A 17933-nucleotide genomic window follows, 5' to 3' on the forward strand; every position below is an offset into this window, starting at 1 on the left:
TAGCCAAAAAGAGGCTCGGCACAGGAGGGGGAAAAGTCCTGGCAGCGAAGGGGTTAAAGAAAACCTGACCCTAATGTCAGTCATGTCTGCTATATGCAGTTGAAGTACAGTCAAAGGTTGCACTCTTCGCAAAGCCAGCGGAAACTGCGTAGTGGTACTTCCGGGTTGTGCGAAGCTCTCTGTGTACCAAGCAGCACAGGCTCAGCTGTCAGTAGCGCGTGAACGCTGCCTGTCAAGCCGGGTGCAGCTGTGTCTTGTGTAGGCAGCAATAGCTTTGCTCTCATTCTCCATGAGCTTGCACTCGGGATTGTCCTGCGACCACGATAGCCCAAGGAACACTTTTTAGAGCCGGTCTCTGCTTGGGCCTAACCCCTTTACTTTGTTCCTATGCCCAGCAAAGATAATTAGTTTAATATATTCCTTTCCTAGCATGGCTGGACGTTTACCTCCATGTGTAATAGACTGGGGCACCGGGTAAGTGTTTCTGATGAGCACCGATTTTTTTTCACTTACAAAAAAGAGAGACGGAAATGTACAGATAACAACTTTAGCTAAATATTTGTTTCAAGGAAATATATGTCATTATGTAAATTGCAAAACGTTTTTCGAAAATATGTTCATATCCTTTTTGAATTGAGGAAAGAAGAGAGCTGCTTTTATTTTTTAGGGCTGGTAATACATGCTATTTTGAAAGGTCACTGCATTTTGTTGGGCTACTGCTCAAGAATTCAGATTTTAAACACCAACTAGCCACATTTTGTATTAAGTATAACAAATCACCCATGCTTGCAATGTATTTTTCTCTCTATAAAAAATCGGGAGAGTTGATCACACAAATGCTATATTGTAACAGCTTTAATGACTGTTTCGAGATCTACAGGACAGTAAATTTAGCACATTGCACAGTTAATATAATAAGTAATATTAATTTCACTTTTATTGTTATTATATATCCTGTCCTGCAACAAACCATGACTAAACTCCTACTCTCCTGTCATGCTAATGTTTCCATGGATCCACGCCACAGAAAACTCTATAAATAGTGCATAGCCTCGGGCTGCAGGAGTGTGAGGCTCAGCTGGGGGTGACTGGTGTATGCTTTGATAAAAGAGTGGATATTGGTTACCCTCTTCAGACCGTCCAGCTTTCAAGTGAGCAGTGTGTAGATGTGGACTGAATACTAGCTCACACTTTTGAAACTGAAACTCCTCCAGAGCGTTACAAACCAGCAATGTAAGTGAAATGTGTCTGCCACAGAGCACAAAACGGTGACAAACATTTGTTAAAGGTCTTGTGATGCTGAGTCTGTGAATGCCAAGTAGGGTATGGCTGAGCTAATCAGCTGAAGGGTATGTTTACTTAACACTCAGTGTTAATTTGAGCCGGTGGTTGGCGGCGGCTGCCACTGGCACTTATTTTGGCCCATTGCCACTCTGTAACAGCCTTCAGGCAAGAGTCTGATCAAAAGTCTCAGGCTGCCGGGCTGCTGTCTGTTCTGTAGCTTTGGGCCCTAGCTTAGAATTGTCATCACATAAATGTTGTCAGCATGTTGCACATTCACACCTTTTTATTTATTTCTAATATTCCAAGCTCAGGTGCAACCCAGTTTTGCTTCACTAATGACCGAGATTAAACCCTCATGCACTGACAAAAAAATCTCTGTAATGCGCTTCTTAGTCTAAAGAAGACATTTATTAAATCACTCCGCAAGGTTCGTAGAGGAAGATTAGCATGCAGAAAGCACATGTGAAAAAATGGTCACAGCAATGAAATAAAAACATGTACAAATGATTCCCCACTGCAATATACACAGCAAATGTGTGTGTGTGTGTGTGTATATATATATATATATATATATATATATATATATATATATATATATATATATATATATATTTATATATATGTCACAGTGCAAAGCAGATAACAAGAATTAAAAATGCAGCACCATGAGGCACGGGTAAATCTGCATCATCTCCCTCCATATCAGCATCAGACCGCCAGATCCCAGAATCGATCGTAGAGAGAGATCAATTATCCTCACAGGAAGGATGACACACCTCAGCGTCCTGAGCATGTCCGAGATCTGTCACTCCCCCGGTCCATCTGGTCTCGGCCTTATATATACTTTAAACAAACCAGATAGGAGAAGTCTAGACACCTCCTCCCACTCCATAAGTTTATTATTAAAAAATGCTGGCTACTTCAGGTCAGTTTTGAAAAGAACACAATGGGAATTGGCCAAGATCCAAGGGTGCCCTCTCTCAAACCATTCCCTGCGTACCATAAACATCATACTAGTACATTCTTATCAGCCTAAGCCCTTAGTGAGAAAGAACACGCAAACACACAGAATAAAAACATGAGCACATTGTATAATGTGGCCATCGAAAAATACTTGCAGCTTTTAACGTTGCGGTGGCTAATGCTAAAATAAAGTAAATGAAGCTTGTAGTCCCTAATGTGACGGTGTGCTGCTAGGCTAAGTGTAACGTGGAGTCAGTGGTCAAAACGCAAATATCATTACAAACCCTGAGAGTCAGAGTTGACACAGCACCTGTGCACACTCAGTCTGATATGCCTGCCTGCTGCTGCCTTGACCTGCAGTACTGCCCTGCCTGCTCCTGTGCCCAGATCAGGCCCTGCTGACCTTTTTCCCTCTTCGCTTGTGTGGCAAGCTCCCAGACAGCCTTGGTCTGCTTGCCTGACCGGACTCATTCCTTCCAGCATGGGGTCTGCGGACCATGGATGACGGACTGGCCAGTGAAATACAGAGATAGGGAGACAGTGGAAAAGTGGGCGGCAGGAGGATTGCACTCACTTTACCCCGCCTTTCTGGACAGTTCTCAGTTGGTTGTATGTGTTATAAACAAAAGCAGTAATTGAGTACCAAAACTTATTTTATTTTTGCAAATTAAGCCCTGCTAATACTGGTCGTCTGTACACAAAATCTGTGTTGCTTAAACTGAAAAAGTTTGCAATCTTTTAAACTCAGTAGTAGAGCCCAGTGCAATGTGTTTTCGATTCAAGCAAAGCCAATAAATCTGGCTTGTACCTGTAAGTGCCTCATTAATACATTCACTTAGCAATCGATCTACAAAATTACTCAACAGTTATGCGCTCCCTCGTGCATCCTTTCAGTCACGTAACCATTTACCCAATCTGAAGCTCATTCTTTCCTCTAAGTACTCCTGCTTCATCAATATCAAACTAAAACTCAACAATCAACGAAGAGGCACTTTCACTTAAAGGCAGACCTATTGGCTTTGCCAATGCTTACTTAGTGTTGAAAATATGATCACCGTCTTTAAGACAACAATGTTGCTGGCACTACAGAATACACATTAAATAAATAAAATGTGCTTCAACAAAAACGTATTCTTAATCTCAAACGTCATTCATTTCCTTCAACAGTCAGCTATACAGAAACTGCAGGAGCAAGCGAAACTCATTGCAAGCTTGTAACCTAATCAGAATTGAACACTAGCACAGCAGTATTTTAATAACACTGTGTGTTGACTCATTTCTTGAAGGCAACTTTGTTGGCATTATGAGAGGTCAGGCGAGTTTATCCACCATGTTGATTCCTCTTCTGATACCCACGGTGCGCTCTGTAGTATACTGTACGTTGTTTATAAGCAACATCTTTTAAAAGTTGCTGAGTTCTGGGAGAATATATATGCTGCCCCAAGCTCACCCATTGTGTGCTTTTTAACCCACAATGTGGGGACTGGAACAGTCCTCACAGAGTTGGTAAAGCCTGTCAAAACCAGACAAACACCATCTCTGTGAGGACCATCGTGCTGCAGGGACCAGATCTCGTCTCATAATTATGTGTTTGGGTACCTTTGAGCGAGTGTTTCAAAAAACATAAAAGCTCAGTTATATTTTCTATGGGCTGCTGTAGAACCACCCCAGTATCAAAACACAGGTGGAGTTAGAATAGTAAATACACAATCCACGGAATCCATTACAGTCAAAACACAAGCAAAACACTCTGGGCCCAATTCACAAAGGTAAACCTAGACCAAAAGTCTAAGGGCCTGATTTAAGAGGCCCTAGCGCCACCTTAGCGCCGCCATAGCAGCATTTTTTTTTTTTTATGCTAAGGTGGCACCAGAGTGGCTTTTTACACATGCCATATTTACAAAGTGGCGCAAAGCATGCATTGTGCCACTTTGTAAACCCTTGCGCCACATTATACCTGCACCAGGCATAATGTATGCAAGGGGGTCAAAAAAATGGGGCAAGGAACTCTAAGACATTTCCTTGCACCATTTTTGTCTCAGCACTTTTACGCCTGCTCGGAGTAGACATTAAAAGGGGGCATGCCATTGAATACAATGGGCCCCTAAGTACTCTGCAGGCATAGCGCCAACATCTTGGCACTACTCCTGCAGAGTACATCAATAGTGTCAGGAATTCTGATGCTTTTGCCCCCTACCCTGCGCCATAGTGCGCCGTATTTTAAACACGGCGCACACATGGTGGTGGAAGGGGCGCTAAAGGGGCCAAGGAAAGTGGCTCTGCACTGGGTGCAGCGCCACTTTTCTTAAATCAGCCCTTAAGGTTAGACCAAAAGTCTACCTTTACTTGTAGTAAAGTTACATTTTTGGTGTGAGTTTAGAATTTTGGTCTAAGTTTACTTTTATGAATCAGGTCCTTTCTCTCGATCTCTCTCTCTCAATATAGTTAAGGTTACCAGAGATAGGAATTTCTCAGATTTTTCACCATCAATAACTTTGTGCCTGTTTGACGCATCTCTACAAAACTTTGCAGACATTCTTCCTTCCACATTGGCAGAAGGTGCATAGTTTCATAGTGATTGGTCAAGGGGGTGCAAAAATAAAAGGGGTATCCCAAAATGCATTTTTCCAGCAATGCATTTGTCAGAGACCTTTGCACTAGACGTAGTGCGAAAATGGCTGAATGGATTTATAGACATTATTGTGCACAGATGATTCTTTGGGTACTACAGGTAAGTACGCTAAGTACTGTTTATGTTATAAGGCATTTAAATTTAGTAATATCTGTTGTCACTGTATTTTTGTGAAATATCATGGTATTTTGCGGTACTTCGCGGAAGTACAGTGCTATATAGCAATAACAAGTCATTATGTGATTGGCTAACGACTGCCTTTCCAAAAGTTCAAGGCAGCCATGTTGTTTTTTAGCTACACTTTGCCTGTGTTCTGCATTTTGTAAATTTTTTAACACAATGGAACGCAGAACACAGACAAAATGTGCTGAAAATGACATGACTGCCTTTTACATTTGGTAAATACAGCCCTAGCCAACCACATACTGTGTTATTATGTGCATGTACAGCAGTATACCATTTTACTGCGGTATATTGTGCAACAATATACAAATATGTATTAAAAAAATTATAACTTTAACACTACTTACACTATTCATACATGCTACCAAAAATGACCATTTACACCAAATGACCTATTTTCCTGCCGCAATACATCTACATCTATTAACGCACTTTCATGTTATATCTGTTTCATTTATGCATTCCACTCTATGCCACTCCAATGTATGCCACTCCACTCTGCGCCACTCCACATCACTCCACTATGCACCACTCCACTCTATTTCACTGTACGGCATTCCATTCTACCCCACTCCATACTATGTAACTCTACACCTCAACACTGTACACTATTACACTCTATGCTACTTCATTTTATGACACTCCCGTGTATGTCAATACATTGTATGCCCTTTCACTCTACACTACTCCACTATATGCAATTCCACTCTACCCATCTTCACTCTACGACACTACATGCTACCCTGTTCCACTCTATTGAACTCCACTATATGCCACTTTAGTGCACACCACTGCACTGCATACCATTTCTATGTATGCCACTGAACTTTACGCCACTCCACTATACACCACTCTATTATATGCCACTCCACTATTTGACAATCCAGTGCATGGTATTACACTATACATCACTCCATTTTACGACACTGCACTCTACACTAATTCACTCTGCGTCAGTCCACTTTACCGTACCACACTCTATGCTATTCCACTGTACAACACTCCACTCTACACCTCTCTATGCTGTTCCACTATTACCACTCCATTTTAAGTCACTACATTATACGTCAGTAACACTCACCGTTGTTCCACTCAACACCACTCCACTGTACCCCACTGCATTCTACACAACTCCACTCTGTTACTCAACTTTACGCCAGTCCACTCTACAACACTACATCCTTCGTCACTCCACAGTATGCTATTACACTGTATGCCACTACAGTCTGGCCCTCTCCATTCTACAACACTTCACTCTACAGTATTCCACCCTAAACACTCCACTCTACACTACTGCACTGTACGCCACTTCCCTCTCCACCACTTCAGTCTACGCTATTCAACTGTACACCAGCAGACTGTACCTCAATCAACTCTATGCCACCCCACTATATGCACATCCACTGTACCATACTCCACTGTATACTATTACACTCGAAGGGGCATATTTATGAAAAGTGGTGCTGCACCTAGTGCAGCTCCACTTTTCTTGTGCCCCTTAGCGTCCCCCTTAACGCCACCAGGTGTGCGCCTTTTTTTTAATGTACGTTGCACCATGGCGGTAGTTAAGGAACTAGCATCAGAATTTTTTACGCTAGTTCGACGCTTTGCAGGATTAGCATAAAAATTGTTGACGGTTATCCAGCAAAGCACCTAGAGGCCCATTGTAATTAATGGGAGCCTACTTTTGATGCCTGTTCAGAGCAGGCTTTAAAAGTGCCAAAACAAATGGCCATTTTTTCTCGGCCCTCCTAGCGGGGGAATGCTCCCTTTCCATACATTATGCCTGGGGCAGGCATAATGTAGCATAAAGGGTTACAAAGTGGCGCAATGTATGCATTGCGCCACTTTGTAAATATGGCACAGCGTTTTTGCCCATCTAACGCCTCATTAACGTAAAAAATTATGCTAATGTATCATTAGAATGACGCCACGCCCTCTTAAATTTGGGCCTAAGTCTCTCCACTGTACGCCACCCCATGCCAGTCTATGCCTCTCCATTATACACTACTCCAATCTACAACAATCCACTGTACGCTATTACACTCTAAACTACTCCGTTCTACCCCACTCCACTGTACGCCAATCCACTCTACTCTACTGCCCTCTAGGCTTTTCCACAATAGAACACTTCATTCCATGCCACGCTACTGTACGCTATTCCACTATTTGCCACTGCACTGTACTCTATTAACACTCAACATTATTGCACTCTAAACCACTCCATGCTACTCTGCTGTATGCCACTACACTTTACACCACTACACTCTATGCTATTCTACTGTACGCCACTCCACTCTAAAACACGCCGCTTTACTCCCCTCGATAGTATGGTATTAGACTGTATCTCATTACAGACAACATTGCTACACTCCACCATGCTCCACTCTATAACACTCCACTCTATGGTATTCCACTCTACAATACTCCACTCTATGCAACTACACTGTATGCCACTCCACTCTACACTATTCCACTTTACATCATTACACTGTACCTCACTTCACTCTGCAAGACTCAACTGTATGTTACTCCACAGTATGCCACTCCACTGCATGCTGTCCCACTCTACACCATTCCACTCTATGCCACTCCACTCTATTTCAGGTTACACCATTTCACTGTGTGCCATTCCATTGTACACTACTCCATTCTATGCCTCTACCCTCTACTCTATTCCAATGTACGTCACTACACTATACCTCACTCCACTATGCTAGTCCATTCTAGAACACTCAAGTACACCACTCCATCATCCACTATTCCCATGTACGCCACTCCACTTTAACACTCTCCCCTGTACACCACTGCACTGTATCCCAATTCACTCTACACTATTCCACTGTATGCAGCTCCACTGTACGGCACTCCATTCTGTGCTATTCCACTCTATGCCACTCCACTGTACAGCACTCTAATATAAGGGATTTCACTGCACGCCACTGCACTATATACCACTCTACTTTACCCCACTGCACTCTACACCTCTCCACTTTATGCCACTACACACTACACTATTCCACTGTACACCACTCCACAACACTCCATTCTACTCCACAGTTTGCTATTCACTCCTGCACGCCAGTGCACTATACGCCAGTCTATTGTACACTATTCTACTGTGTGCAACTCCACTGTACTGTTCTCCACTCTATGTAATTCCTCTCTATGCCACTTCACTGTACGCCACTCTAATATACGGTGCCACTCCACTCTATCCCACTACACTTTATGCCACTCCATTCTACACCACTACACTTTACGTTATTCATCTGTACACCATTCACTTTACATCCCTACTCCACAGCATGCTATTACACAGTATGTCACTACACTGTACCTCACTCCACTCTGCTATTCCACTCTAGAATGCTTAACTGTATGCCACTCCACTCAAACATGCTCCTTCGTAGGCCACTGCACTGTACACCACTACACTGTACGTAAATCCACTATACTATTACGTTGTACTCAACACCACTATACCACACTCAGCTCTACGCTAATTCCCTTTCTGCGCCTCCACTGTGAGCTATTCCACTTTAAACCACTCTAATACACGGTATTTCACTGTACGCCACTGCACTATACACCACTCTACTCCACGAAACTCTAGGCCACACCACTCGGTGCCATTCCAGTCTACGCCACTGCACTCCACTGTAGTCCACGCTACACTACTCCACTCTATGCTACTCCACTCTACACTATTCCACTCTCATAACTATACTCTACGCTATTCCACTATACTCCACTATATGCTATTCTACTCTATGCCACTCCATGCTGTTGTACTGTATGCCTCTACACTGTACCTCTCTCCACTGTACGCCACTGCACTCTACTGCACTCCACTCCACTATTGTCGACAACACGCCACTCTACTCAATGACATTTTACGCCACTCTACACTATCCCACTCGAGTGTACTCCACTGCACTATACTCCACTGTACTACACTTTATCCCACTCTATTCCACTGTACTATGCTCCGTTTCCACTGCTCCACTGTGATACTCCACTCTACTGTATGCAACTCAACTCTACAACACTGTACTACACTCTGTGACGCTCTACTCCACTCTATGCCCATCCACTCTACTATACTGTATGACAGTTTACTACACCCTACTCTACTGTTCGACACGTCATTCCACTGTACAGCTTCCAGGTCCAATCTACGATACTTGACTCCACTATATGAGACACCATGCCACTACACTCCATAACACTTTACTATATTGTACAATAAGCTACTAAACTCTACTGTACTCCACTCAGTTCCAATCTACTACAATGCTCCATTCAATGACAATAGATCTTACAACACTCTCCTCCTCTGTAGTGTATGGCACTCCACATAACTCTCCAGTTGTGACACTGGACTCTACGATATGAAAACATTTTTATAAAAAATTGACAACACTGAAGTTCAATGAAAAAAAACAAAGGTTAAAGATTAGTTATAGTTAAGAAGTCCTATTTTCCCCATACAAACCAAGTTTAACCTACACAAACTTTAAATTTCTAGTTAAAGTTATAACTTTCATTTACAAGTTTTCCACCACCTTCCAATTCTTATAAGTAGTGAACCACATTACACACTCTTTTCAGCTCAGCTGGCTAACCAGACAACATTAACTCCAACTTGCAATTCTGCCATGCACTGTATATATATCAAAACAAAACTTTCAGGATTAGATTGATGCATAGATTATGCAAAACAGAAACGAGAACTCTGGGAAGTTCCCAATTTTAGGTGGCTAGCAGCTCCAGTAAGGAGCACCCTGCAACACCAGTGACACTGTTTGCTCACCTCAAATGTCTGTTTTTCTAGCAAAGTTTTTAAGCATAGGATTGGCATAGTGCCATCCATGACGAGCTAGAAAGCAACAAAATCCTTTGCCATTTGTACAGCAAAATCTTTAAGCATTGGATTGACCCAGTGCCATCCTTGCCCAGCTGTAAAATGACAAAAGGCTTTTGACACTCCAGGTACAGTATTACCACTTTGGACTGGTACAATACTACCCAAGCCAACCTGGAATGAGCAAAAGCAACCCCTGACATGTGTTTCAATGGCATTACATCTGTTCCACAAAACTAAGCCATGGGATTCTTTGAGCATGATCTAATGACAAACAATTGTGAATTGTCTCCCAATTGAGAGAGGTATCTTCCTTAGTCCACACAGCTTGCCATAACATAAGCCAACCTAATGCGGTCTTCCAGAGGACATAATTCCAACTCCATCTGACACAAATAACCTGGAATGCTACTAGGGAATGAAAGAAGCCTTCCCCCCCAAAATATTTTCTTTCAATTGTAAGTTTGAGAAATCCCATAGACCGACACACCAGCCCCATAAATGACAGAGCGACAGCGTGCCTCATAAATGACAATCAACTTGTATCTTGGAACCTAGCTTTCTAGAATACCTAAAAAGGGCCTCAATAGTTTGTACAAAATGTAAAACACCCAACTTTAATAGGATGAGGCCAATTACTTTCACAAAGGGAAGACCTAGATACATAAAAGTCTGGACCTCCGAACGTTTTCCATCGTGAATATGATATGGCCTCAAGCCCTGACAGGCGTTACCCGTGACCATCACATGGGACTTAGCAGAGTTTGTCTTTGAGCTCACATCATCCATGAAGGAAACACATTTATTTAGCAGCTTTTGAAGGCCAACTCCTGCCCTTGACATCAGTACACAATCATGTGCGTAAAGAAGAGAAGGTAACTTCTTGATGCCCACACTGGGAGAGTCTGCTTCTGCCTCTTTCAGCCAGCTAAGTCATTAATATAAAGACAAAATAGAAGTGGTGCGGGATGCACCCTTGCCTCACGCCATGAGATATCTTTATAGGGTCTGCACATTTCCCTTCCGCGCCATATCTAATACAACCTGTAACATCCTTGTTCAACTTTGCAAAGTAAAAAAACAGGGCCTCATCTATACCCATAGTTAGCATTTTATTCCAGAGCTTGCCCCTATTTACCCAATCAAAAGCTGAGGTAAGGCCCTTAAAGGCAAGGTGTAGACAACCTTTCTTAGGTAGAGCATATTTACTGAAACAAATGAAGATTGAGGCACTGATCCACAGTGCCCAAGCCTTGTCCAAAGCCATTTGTACCTCAGAAAGACAACCTTGCTCTGTCTCCCCGGATTTCCGCCGACTCAGTAGAATCCTTCCCAGGATTTTACTCGTAGAGTAAATTAATGAGATGAGGCAATAGAAGCGGGGATCTACCCTGTCACCTTTTTTATGTATTGGCACAATTATGGCACTGGACCAAGAGTTAGGGGGACCAATAGCAACTGCAGAGCCCTACAGATTTGTTAATTTGGGGGCTCACACATCAAGGTTATCAAGAAAGATAAGCCCCGGTGCCTTATTATTTTGGCACTCTGCTCCAGAGCCCAAATAACCTCATCTAATGAGGGACACAATAACTCAGTATTTGCCAGAGTAAAATCTAAATAAGGGAGGTCTACAGGACTTTCCTCATCCAACCTACTCCCATAAAAAACTTGGACAAATGCTCCATTCACTTCAACAGGGGAATATTAACGTAGGTAGGGGTATTGTGGTTGCCAGCAAAATAAGGGGCATTAACAATTTCTCAAAATCCTTTCTTTTAGTTGCAATGTGTAATTTTTTCCATGCTTCTCTCCTGATCAAATCCTTTCTCTCAGCAATTACTAGTTTATATTTTTTGCCCTGCAAGCTCTCCCAATCTCCCCATCTATAGGCACATGTTTCAGGGTGGTAATAAGATCCCTATGAGGTCTTGAACCCCTAGCGTCGAAAAACCTTTGGGGTTTTGGGTCCCGCAACCGACCCTTAGATGTTAAAAGGTCTGAAACGCTGTGACAAATTCCTTCAAAGGACTGCAGGACAAGTATAGGATCTGATTCAGAATCTAAACATATCAAACTCTTCCCTATTCCTGTTTAATAAATCTCTCAGGACAGCCTGGGGATCCATCATTACCCATTTACGTATGATCCTCTTGTCCTGCTGACAGGTAAGTGGGCAGACACTGATAGCATCAGGATGCCTCTCATTACCTATATCAAGGAAAATAGCTAGTAGATGATGATCAATCAAACAGTTTTATTAAAATGGCAAAGTCAGAGGCCATGAGCCTATACTGTAGTGGTAAAACAATAAAATTAATTAACCTGCCCCTATCCCTACCAAAATAAGTGACATCACCAATAGTGACCAGTCCTGCTAGATCAATTGCAATGAACAATGAGAACTTGTTCAAAATAGAGTTGAACATATCTCCACAGAATGTGTGTTCAAAATGTGTAAAATCCTCTGAGTCACAACATATCACCCCACATATTCCATTCTTAGAAACGGGAAGTAATCTACGATTAAAGTCACCACGCCAGATTATTACGTAATCTGTGTTAACTTCACACAAAATCTTACCGTGTGTTAACTCAAGAGAGGCAGCTATTTCTGTCATGATGGACACAAAATTACAATGATAAAAATTAATTACAACTAGAGTTTCCCTGGAATGAACTCAGAGTGTTACAGTCTGAAAATGGGGAGAGTTAAGAAATGTTTAAAGAACGATCAAACCCATGGAGGTTGAAATCAAAATCAATAAACCCCCTTTATGATGGCCCTCTCGTGAGGGCTTGGCTGGGGTGTGAATAGAAATAAACCCATTAATGAACACAGAATCACAAGACCAAGTCTCGTGTAAGCATACAATGCTATAGTTAACAAAGGTGTCAAACCATTCTGCATTATCCAATTTCCTATAATGCCCTGCCACATTCCAAAACATACAATTCTAACTAGCTCTAGGGACAATGAGGCTAAGAGCAGATATAGGTTGTGGCGCCATGGAATTGTTCAAACCAGGGTCCACCAAGGAGTTGTAAGTGTTGGGTAAGACGGCCACTTGTGGAGGCAAATGTAGATTTTCCTTGTAATTTATGAAGGAAAGTCTTAATTTTATTAAAGACACGGAGACGAGTATGATGCTTTATTTCTTCCTTTTAATTTGAATAGCAGCACAGTCAAGAAATGAATAACACCAATCTCATAAAGGCCCGAAAAGGTCTGGGCCAATGGGAAACAATACAGACTAGAATGGGACAATCACAGCCCAACATAACCAATATATACCTATCTAAACCACGAGCAGTCCTCTTTTCTTGAGCAAGAAGTCTAGTTAGAAGAAGATAACATTGGGAAAATGGAACTAACAATCAGAAAGGCCAAAATCAAGGAAAAACAGTCTTGAACAAGGTGAATCCAATGGAGAACTTCATTGGGGAAGCGACGATGGCTTGAAGCGGAGATCTGTGAAAGGAAATTCCGTGAGATGGTTTCAGGAGTACTCCAATCTTCATGCATTGTTTGCTGCAGAGGCAGCGGGTGCAACTGAAGGGTGGGAAAGAGAAAATGATTAGCATGAGTTTTTGTGGTGGGATAATACTCGCCTCCGTGTCTTTAATAAAATGAAGACTTTCTTTCATAAATTACTAGGAAAATCTACATTTTATGTCAAGACCGGAGGCTCTTATTATGCTTTTTCAAAAAGTATCAATCACCACGGAAGCAACTGAATCAATAGGTTTGCAATAAAAGGTTCGAAAGGTATTGTCATTAGACCAATCTGCAGATCTTAGAATGTCCTCTATGCGAGATCCGGCCCAAAAAGCTTTAGAAGCCATAGCACCCCTGGAAGAATGAGCACCAAATTTGGAGGTAATAATTCCAGCCAGGGACATGACCCACTTGACCCAACAGGCTAAAGTAGGAGATGAAACCGGCTTGTGAGTTTTTTTTAAAGAAATGAGAAGTTGTGAAGCAGAGGACGTTCTAAGATGTGCTCTTTTTTGATCATATACTTTTAAACAATTTCCTACACATAATTTGGGTTGGTTTGGAAAATAAGGATAAAAAAACTGAAAAAATATTAGTTTTGGTCCATCTGTAAATTTTAAAAAGGATACCTGTGGGTGTGAAATGACGACCAGAAATGTCTAACGCATTAACATCAGATAATCGTTTTATGGAAACTAAACATAACAACATTGTCAATTTGGCAGAAAGCACTTTAAGGGATAAAGATGTGTTTTCTGGCCATGAGAGCAACAGTTGTAAAACCACATTAACATCCCATAATTCGCTATATTTGGGAATAGGATGATTAGAGAATTTTACTCCCTTTAAAAGTCGGCAAATAAGGAGATGTTCTCCGACAGGTTTTCCATTGACAAGGTCACGATTGAGAGAAACTGCAGAATGATAAAGATTAATGGTTCTGTAGGACTTACCGGCGCTTGCTTGGGCTGCAAGAAAGTGAACGATTAGAGAAATATCTGCTGAAAGGGGATCGCAAGATTTTCCCACACACCAGCTATGCCATAAAGACCAGGCTGATTTATAGGCCTTTGTGGTTCCGGGAGCCCATGCTTTAGAGATAAAATCTGAAGCTTCCTTTGAAATTGTTGAACAAGATTGGGAAGGCCTGATATCTTCCAAGCCGAAAGGGTGAGAGAATTGTTGAGAATTAGATTGTGAGATTGGCCTTTGGGATTGAGAAGGAGATCTGGGAACACGGGGAGAACTATCGGAAAGTCCGTGGTTAGCTCCAGAAGAGGGGGATACCATACCTGAGATTGCCATAGGGAAACTACCAATATGAGCGAGGCTTGTTGGAGTAGGACATGAGAGGGAACTCTGTTGATCATTAGGAAAGGTGGGAATGCATAATTGATTGATTGGGACTAATCTTGTTGGAAGGCATCCGTTGCCAGGACAAGAGGGTCTGGTCTCCAACTGAAGAACTGAGGTAATTGTGCATTTAGACATGATGCAAATAAATCTATGTAAGTGTCCCCATTTGTGAAGTAGAATTTGGAACACTGTAGGGTGGAGCTACTAATCGCTGGAATCAGTCAGAAAACGGGAATTCCAATCTGCCACTTGATTGAGGTTTCCCGTCAAGTATTCTGCCTGAACCGATAGTTTTTGGTGTAGACAAAATTCCCAAAAACATTTGGCTAGTTCCGCCAAAGGTTTGGATTTTGTACCTTCCAAATGGTTGATGTACGGAACTGCCGATAGATTGTCCCTGCGGAGGAGGATAGGACATCGGACTTTGTTCTTTGCAAGGCTTTTGATTGCAAAGGAGCCCGCAAGCATCTCTAAACAGTTGATGTGCAATGAAGACTCCTGTAGAGACCATGCACCTCCTGTCGATATTTGACCACATCTTGCGTCCCAACCGGTCAGACTTGCATCTGATTCTAACACAAGATCTGCCGTTCCTAACGTCGACGTGATCCAGCCACCATTGAAGTTCTAGACGGGATTCTTGATCTAGGAGGATAGAATCTGAATAAGCAAGACCCTTGCGAAGATGTTGAATCTTTAATCTCTGGACAGCACGATAATGGAGAGGGCCAGGAAAGATCGCTTGAATTGAGGAGGAGAGTAGACCTGCAATCCTAGCAAGAAACCTGAGGGAGATAGAAGGAAGGAGTAAAGAGCGGGTTATTTCTGATTTTATGGCTTTGATTTTTGATTCGGGTAGCTGGAGAGAAGCTTCTACTGAATTTATTAGAAAGCAGAGGAACTCCAATTTTTGAGACGGAACCCGGACTGATTTTTCCCTGTTTATAAGAAAACCCAAATCCGTGAGAAAGGAACAAGTCATATGTATTTGGGAAAGTAGGAATTGAAGATTCTGACCCATTAACAGAATGTCTTCTAAATAAATGATGAGACGTATACCCAGGGTCCTGAGATATGAAATCCCAAGGAGCTGAAGAGAGACCGAAAGGGACGGAGGAAAACTGGTACGTTGAACCTTGCCATTGGAATTTAAGAAATTTCCTGTGGTCTGGATGAATAGGGATGGTGAGGTAAGCATCTTGGAGATCCAAACAAACCATCCAGTTATTTTGTTGTGGAGTATCCCTGAGATGTAAGATGGTCTCCATTTTGAAATGACGATAGACTACAAAACGGTTGAAATCTCTGAGATTTATGACTGGTCTTAATTTTTTGTTTTTGTTGAGAACTAATAAGATGGAGCTTAGAAAACCACAGGGGTGTAATAGAGTGCTTTGAATTACATGCTTTTGAAGGAGAGACTGAACTTCTTGGGATACTAGAGAAGTTATTTCTGTCGAGAATTTTAAAGGAAGGGGAAGTGTTGTTTGAAAAGGAGTGTCATAAAACTTGACAGAATAACCCTGAACTGTACTTAGAACCCATGGGTCTGAACTTATCAATTCCCATTTGTGAAGAAAAAATTTTAGACGACTCCCAAAGGAAAGATGGCCAAAAGGTACACTTACTTGCTGGTTGAGAGGATCTTTGGAAGCATTTATTCCTTCCCCTGAAACCTGTGGCTCTCTGGGGGTAAAACTGGGTACAGAATTCCTGAGAGGAGGAATTGTAGGAGCCTCTGAAACCCTGAGATCTTGGGCAGCGGCTGGTAAAGCGACTCCTACCTCTACCGGCCCTGGCAAAAACACGATTGGTACGGACTTTCTTTAGAGATTATTGGGCTTTATCCAGTGATGCAAAAGTTGTCACGTATTTACTCAATTCCTTGATGAAGGAGACGCCAAATAACAGTCTGTCAGCTTTAATGCCAGGGTCCATAGAAGCTAAGTTTGCTAGTTTAGGGTCTAGCTTAAGGAGTAATCCTTTACGCCTCTCATGGGTCATAGCTGAATTGGCGTTACCCAACAAGCAGAAAGCTCTTTGGACCCATAAAGACAATTCTTCCGAATTAATGGACAAATTGTCTAATCTGGCTGTTTCGGCCACATCAAAAATTTATGCTAAAGGACCCACAATATCCAAACTTTTATCTTGGCACACAGACCAGGCCCTATCCACCCCTTTACGTGGATCTTTGCCATATTTTGTAAAGAAAGTTAACATAGAGGGGTCTATGGAGAGAGTAGCAGTGATGTGAAGAGGAAGGGCAGGCCTAGGGCATTCCGCTTTGATTTTTGATCAGGTTTGTTTGTCTAAAGGTGTGCGTAGCTTTGCCAACATATAATCTCCAACATGAGATGACAGAAACCATTCCGTGGCATTAGGGTGGTGGATAAGATTAAGGTCAAACATAGGATTACCCTCCGAGTCCAAAATGGATTTGGCTGAAGGGATATCATTGCCGACCACCGGCTTTTGTCTCTTAGGAGGAGGGCCAGACCAAGAGTCGGAGAGAACATCGTCCTCATCATAATTATTGATGTCTGAATCAGGATCAATTTTGTCATCCGTATCCTGGATGGTGGAAATCACAATCTTTTGTGCACTATTAGTGTGCTTTACTTTTCTTTTGCTCTTTTCTCCTGAAATTTTCCCCTCCTTGTTTGGAGGCCTGGGAGGAACTTTGTCCTCAATCTCGTGTGAGATAGACTCACCATCCAAAAGCGCAGATTTTTTAGGTGTTTGTTGATTTTTAGAAGCCACCGTGGCTTTGCGCTTTCTGCATTCCCCCGCAGATAGGGCCAATGTAGAATGTGACATAAGGGATAAAATTGAGCTTTCCAGATTTTTTGTGACCCTGTTCATAGATAGATAAACGGCTTTGGCCACAGAGGACTGAATAAAAATCATTTAAGTTAGATTTGAACTCTTCCTCACAGTCATTGCCTTGGAAAAAATTTGAAAAATCCATTCTTTAACAGGAAACGAGCAAAAAACAGGGAAACCAGTAAATAAAGGGCTAAATTTGAGGAGACACGAGGAGCAGGCATGTTTAAGGGCAAAGTCGCGCCCCTAATGGGAAAAAATAAGCCTGGACACACCCGCAACACTGAGAATTTATGTGAAGCGTCGGAGAGGGAGCGAAGCGT

At 42.2% G+C, this 17933-nt stretch overlaps 1 protein-coding gene across 3 annotated transcripts in view; it reads left to right on the forward strand.

The window, feature by feature from the left end:
- Positions 1–213: 213 nt before the first annotated feature.
- Positions 214–17933, forward strand: part of ACTR3B (actin related protein 3B) — a 578551-nt gene continuing 560831 nt past the window's right edge. For all 3 annotated transcript variants that reach the window (XM_069211126.1, XM_069211127.1, XM_069211128.1), the window contains exon 1: positions 214–474. In XM_069211126.1, the coding sequence (XP_069067227.1) occupies positions 431–474 (44 nt within the window). In that variant the 5' untranslated portion in view covers positions 214–430. The remainder of the gene's footprint in view (positions 475–17933) is intronic.

This window comes from Pleurodeles waltl, chromosome 10 (assembly GCF_031143425.1).
Source record: "Pleurodeles waltl isolate 20211129_DDA chromosome 10, aPleWal1.hap1.20221129, whole genome shotgun sequence".
NCBI classification, from domain to species: domain Eukaryota; kingdom Metazoa; phylum Chordata; class Amphibia; order Caudata; family Salamandridae; genus Pleurodeles; species Pleurodeles waltl.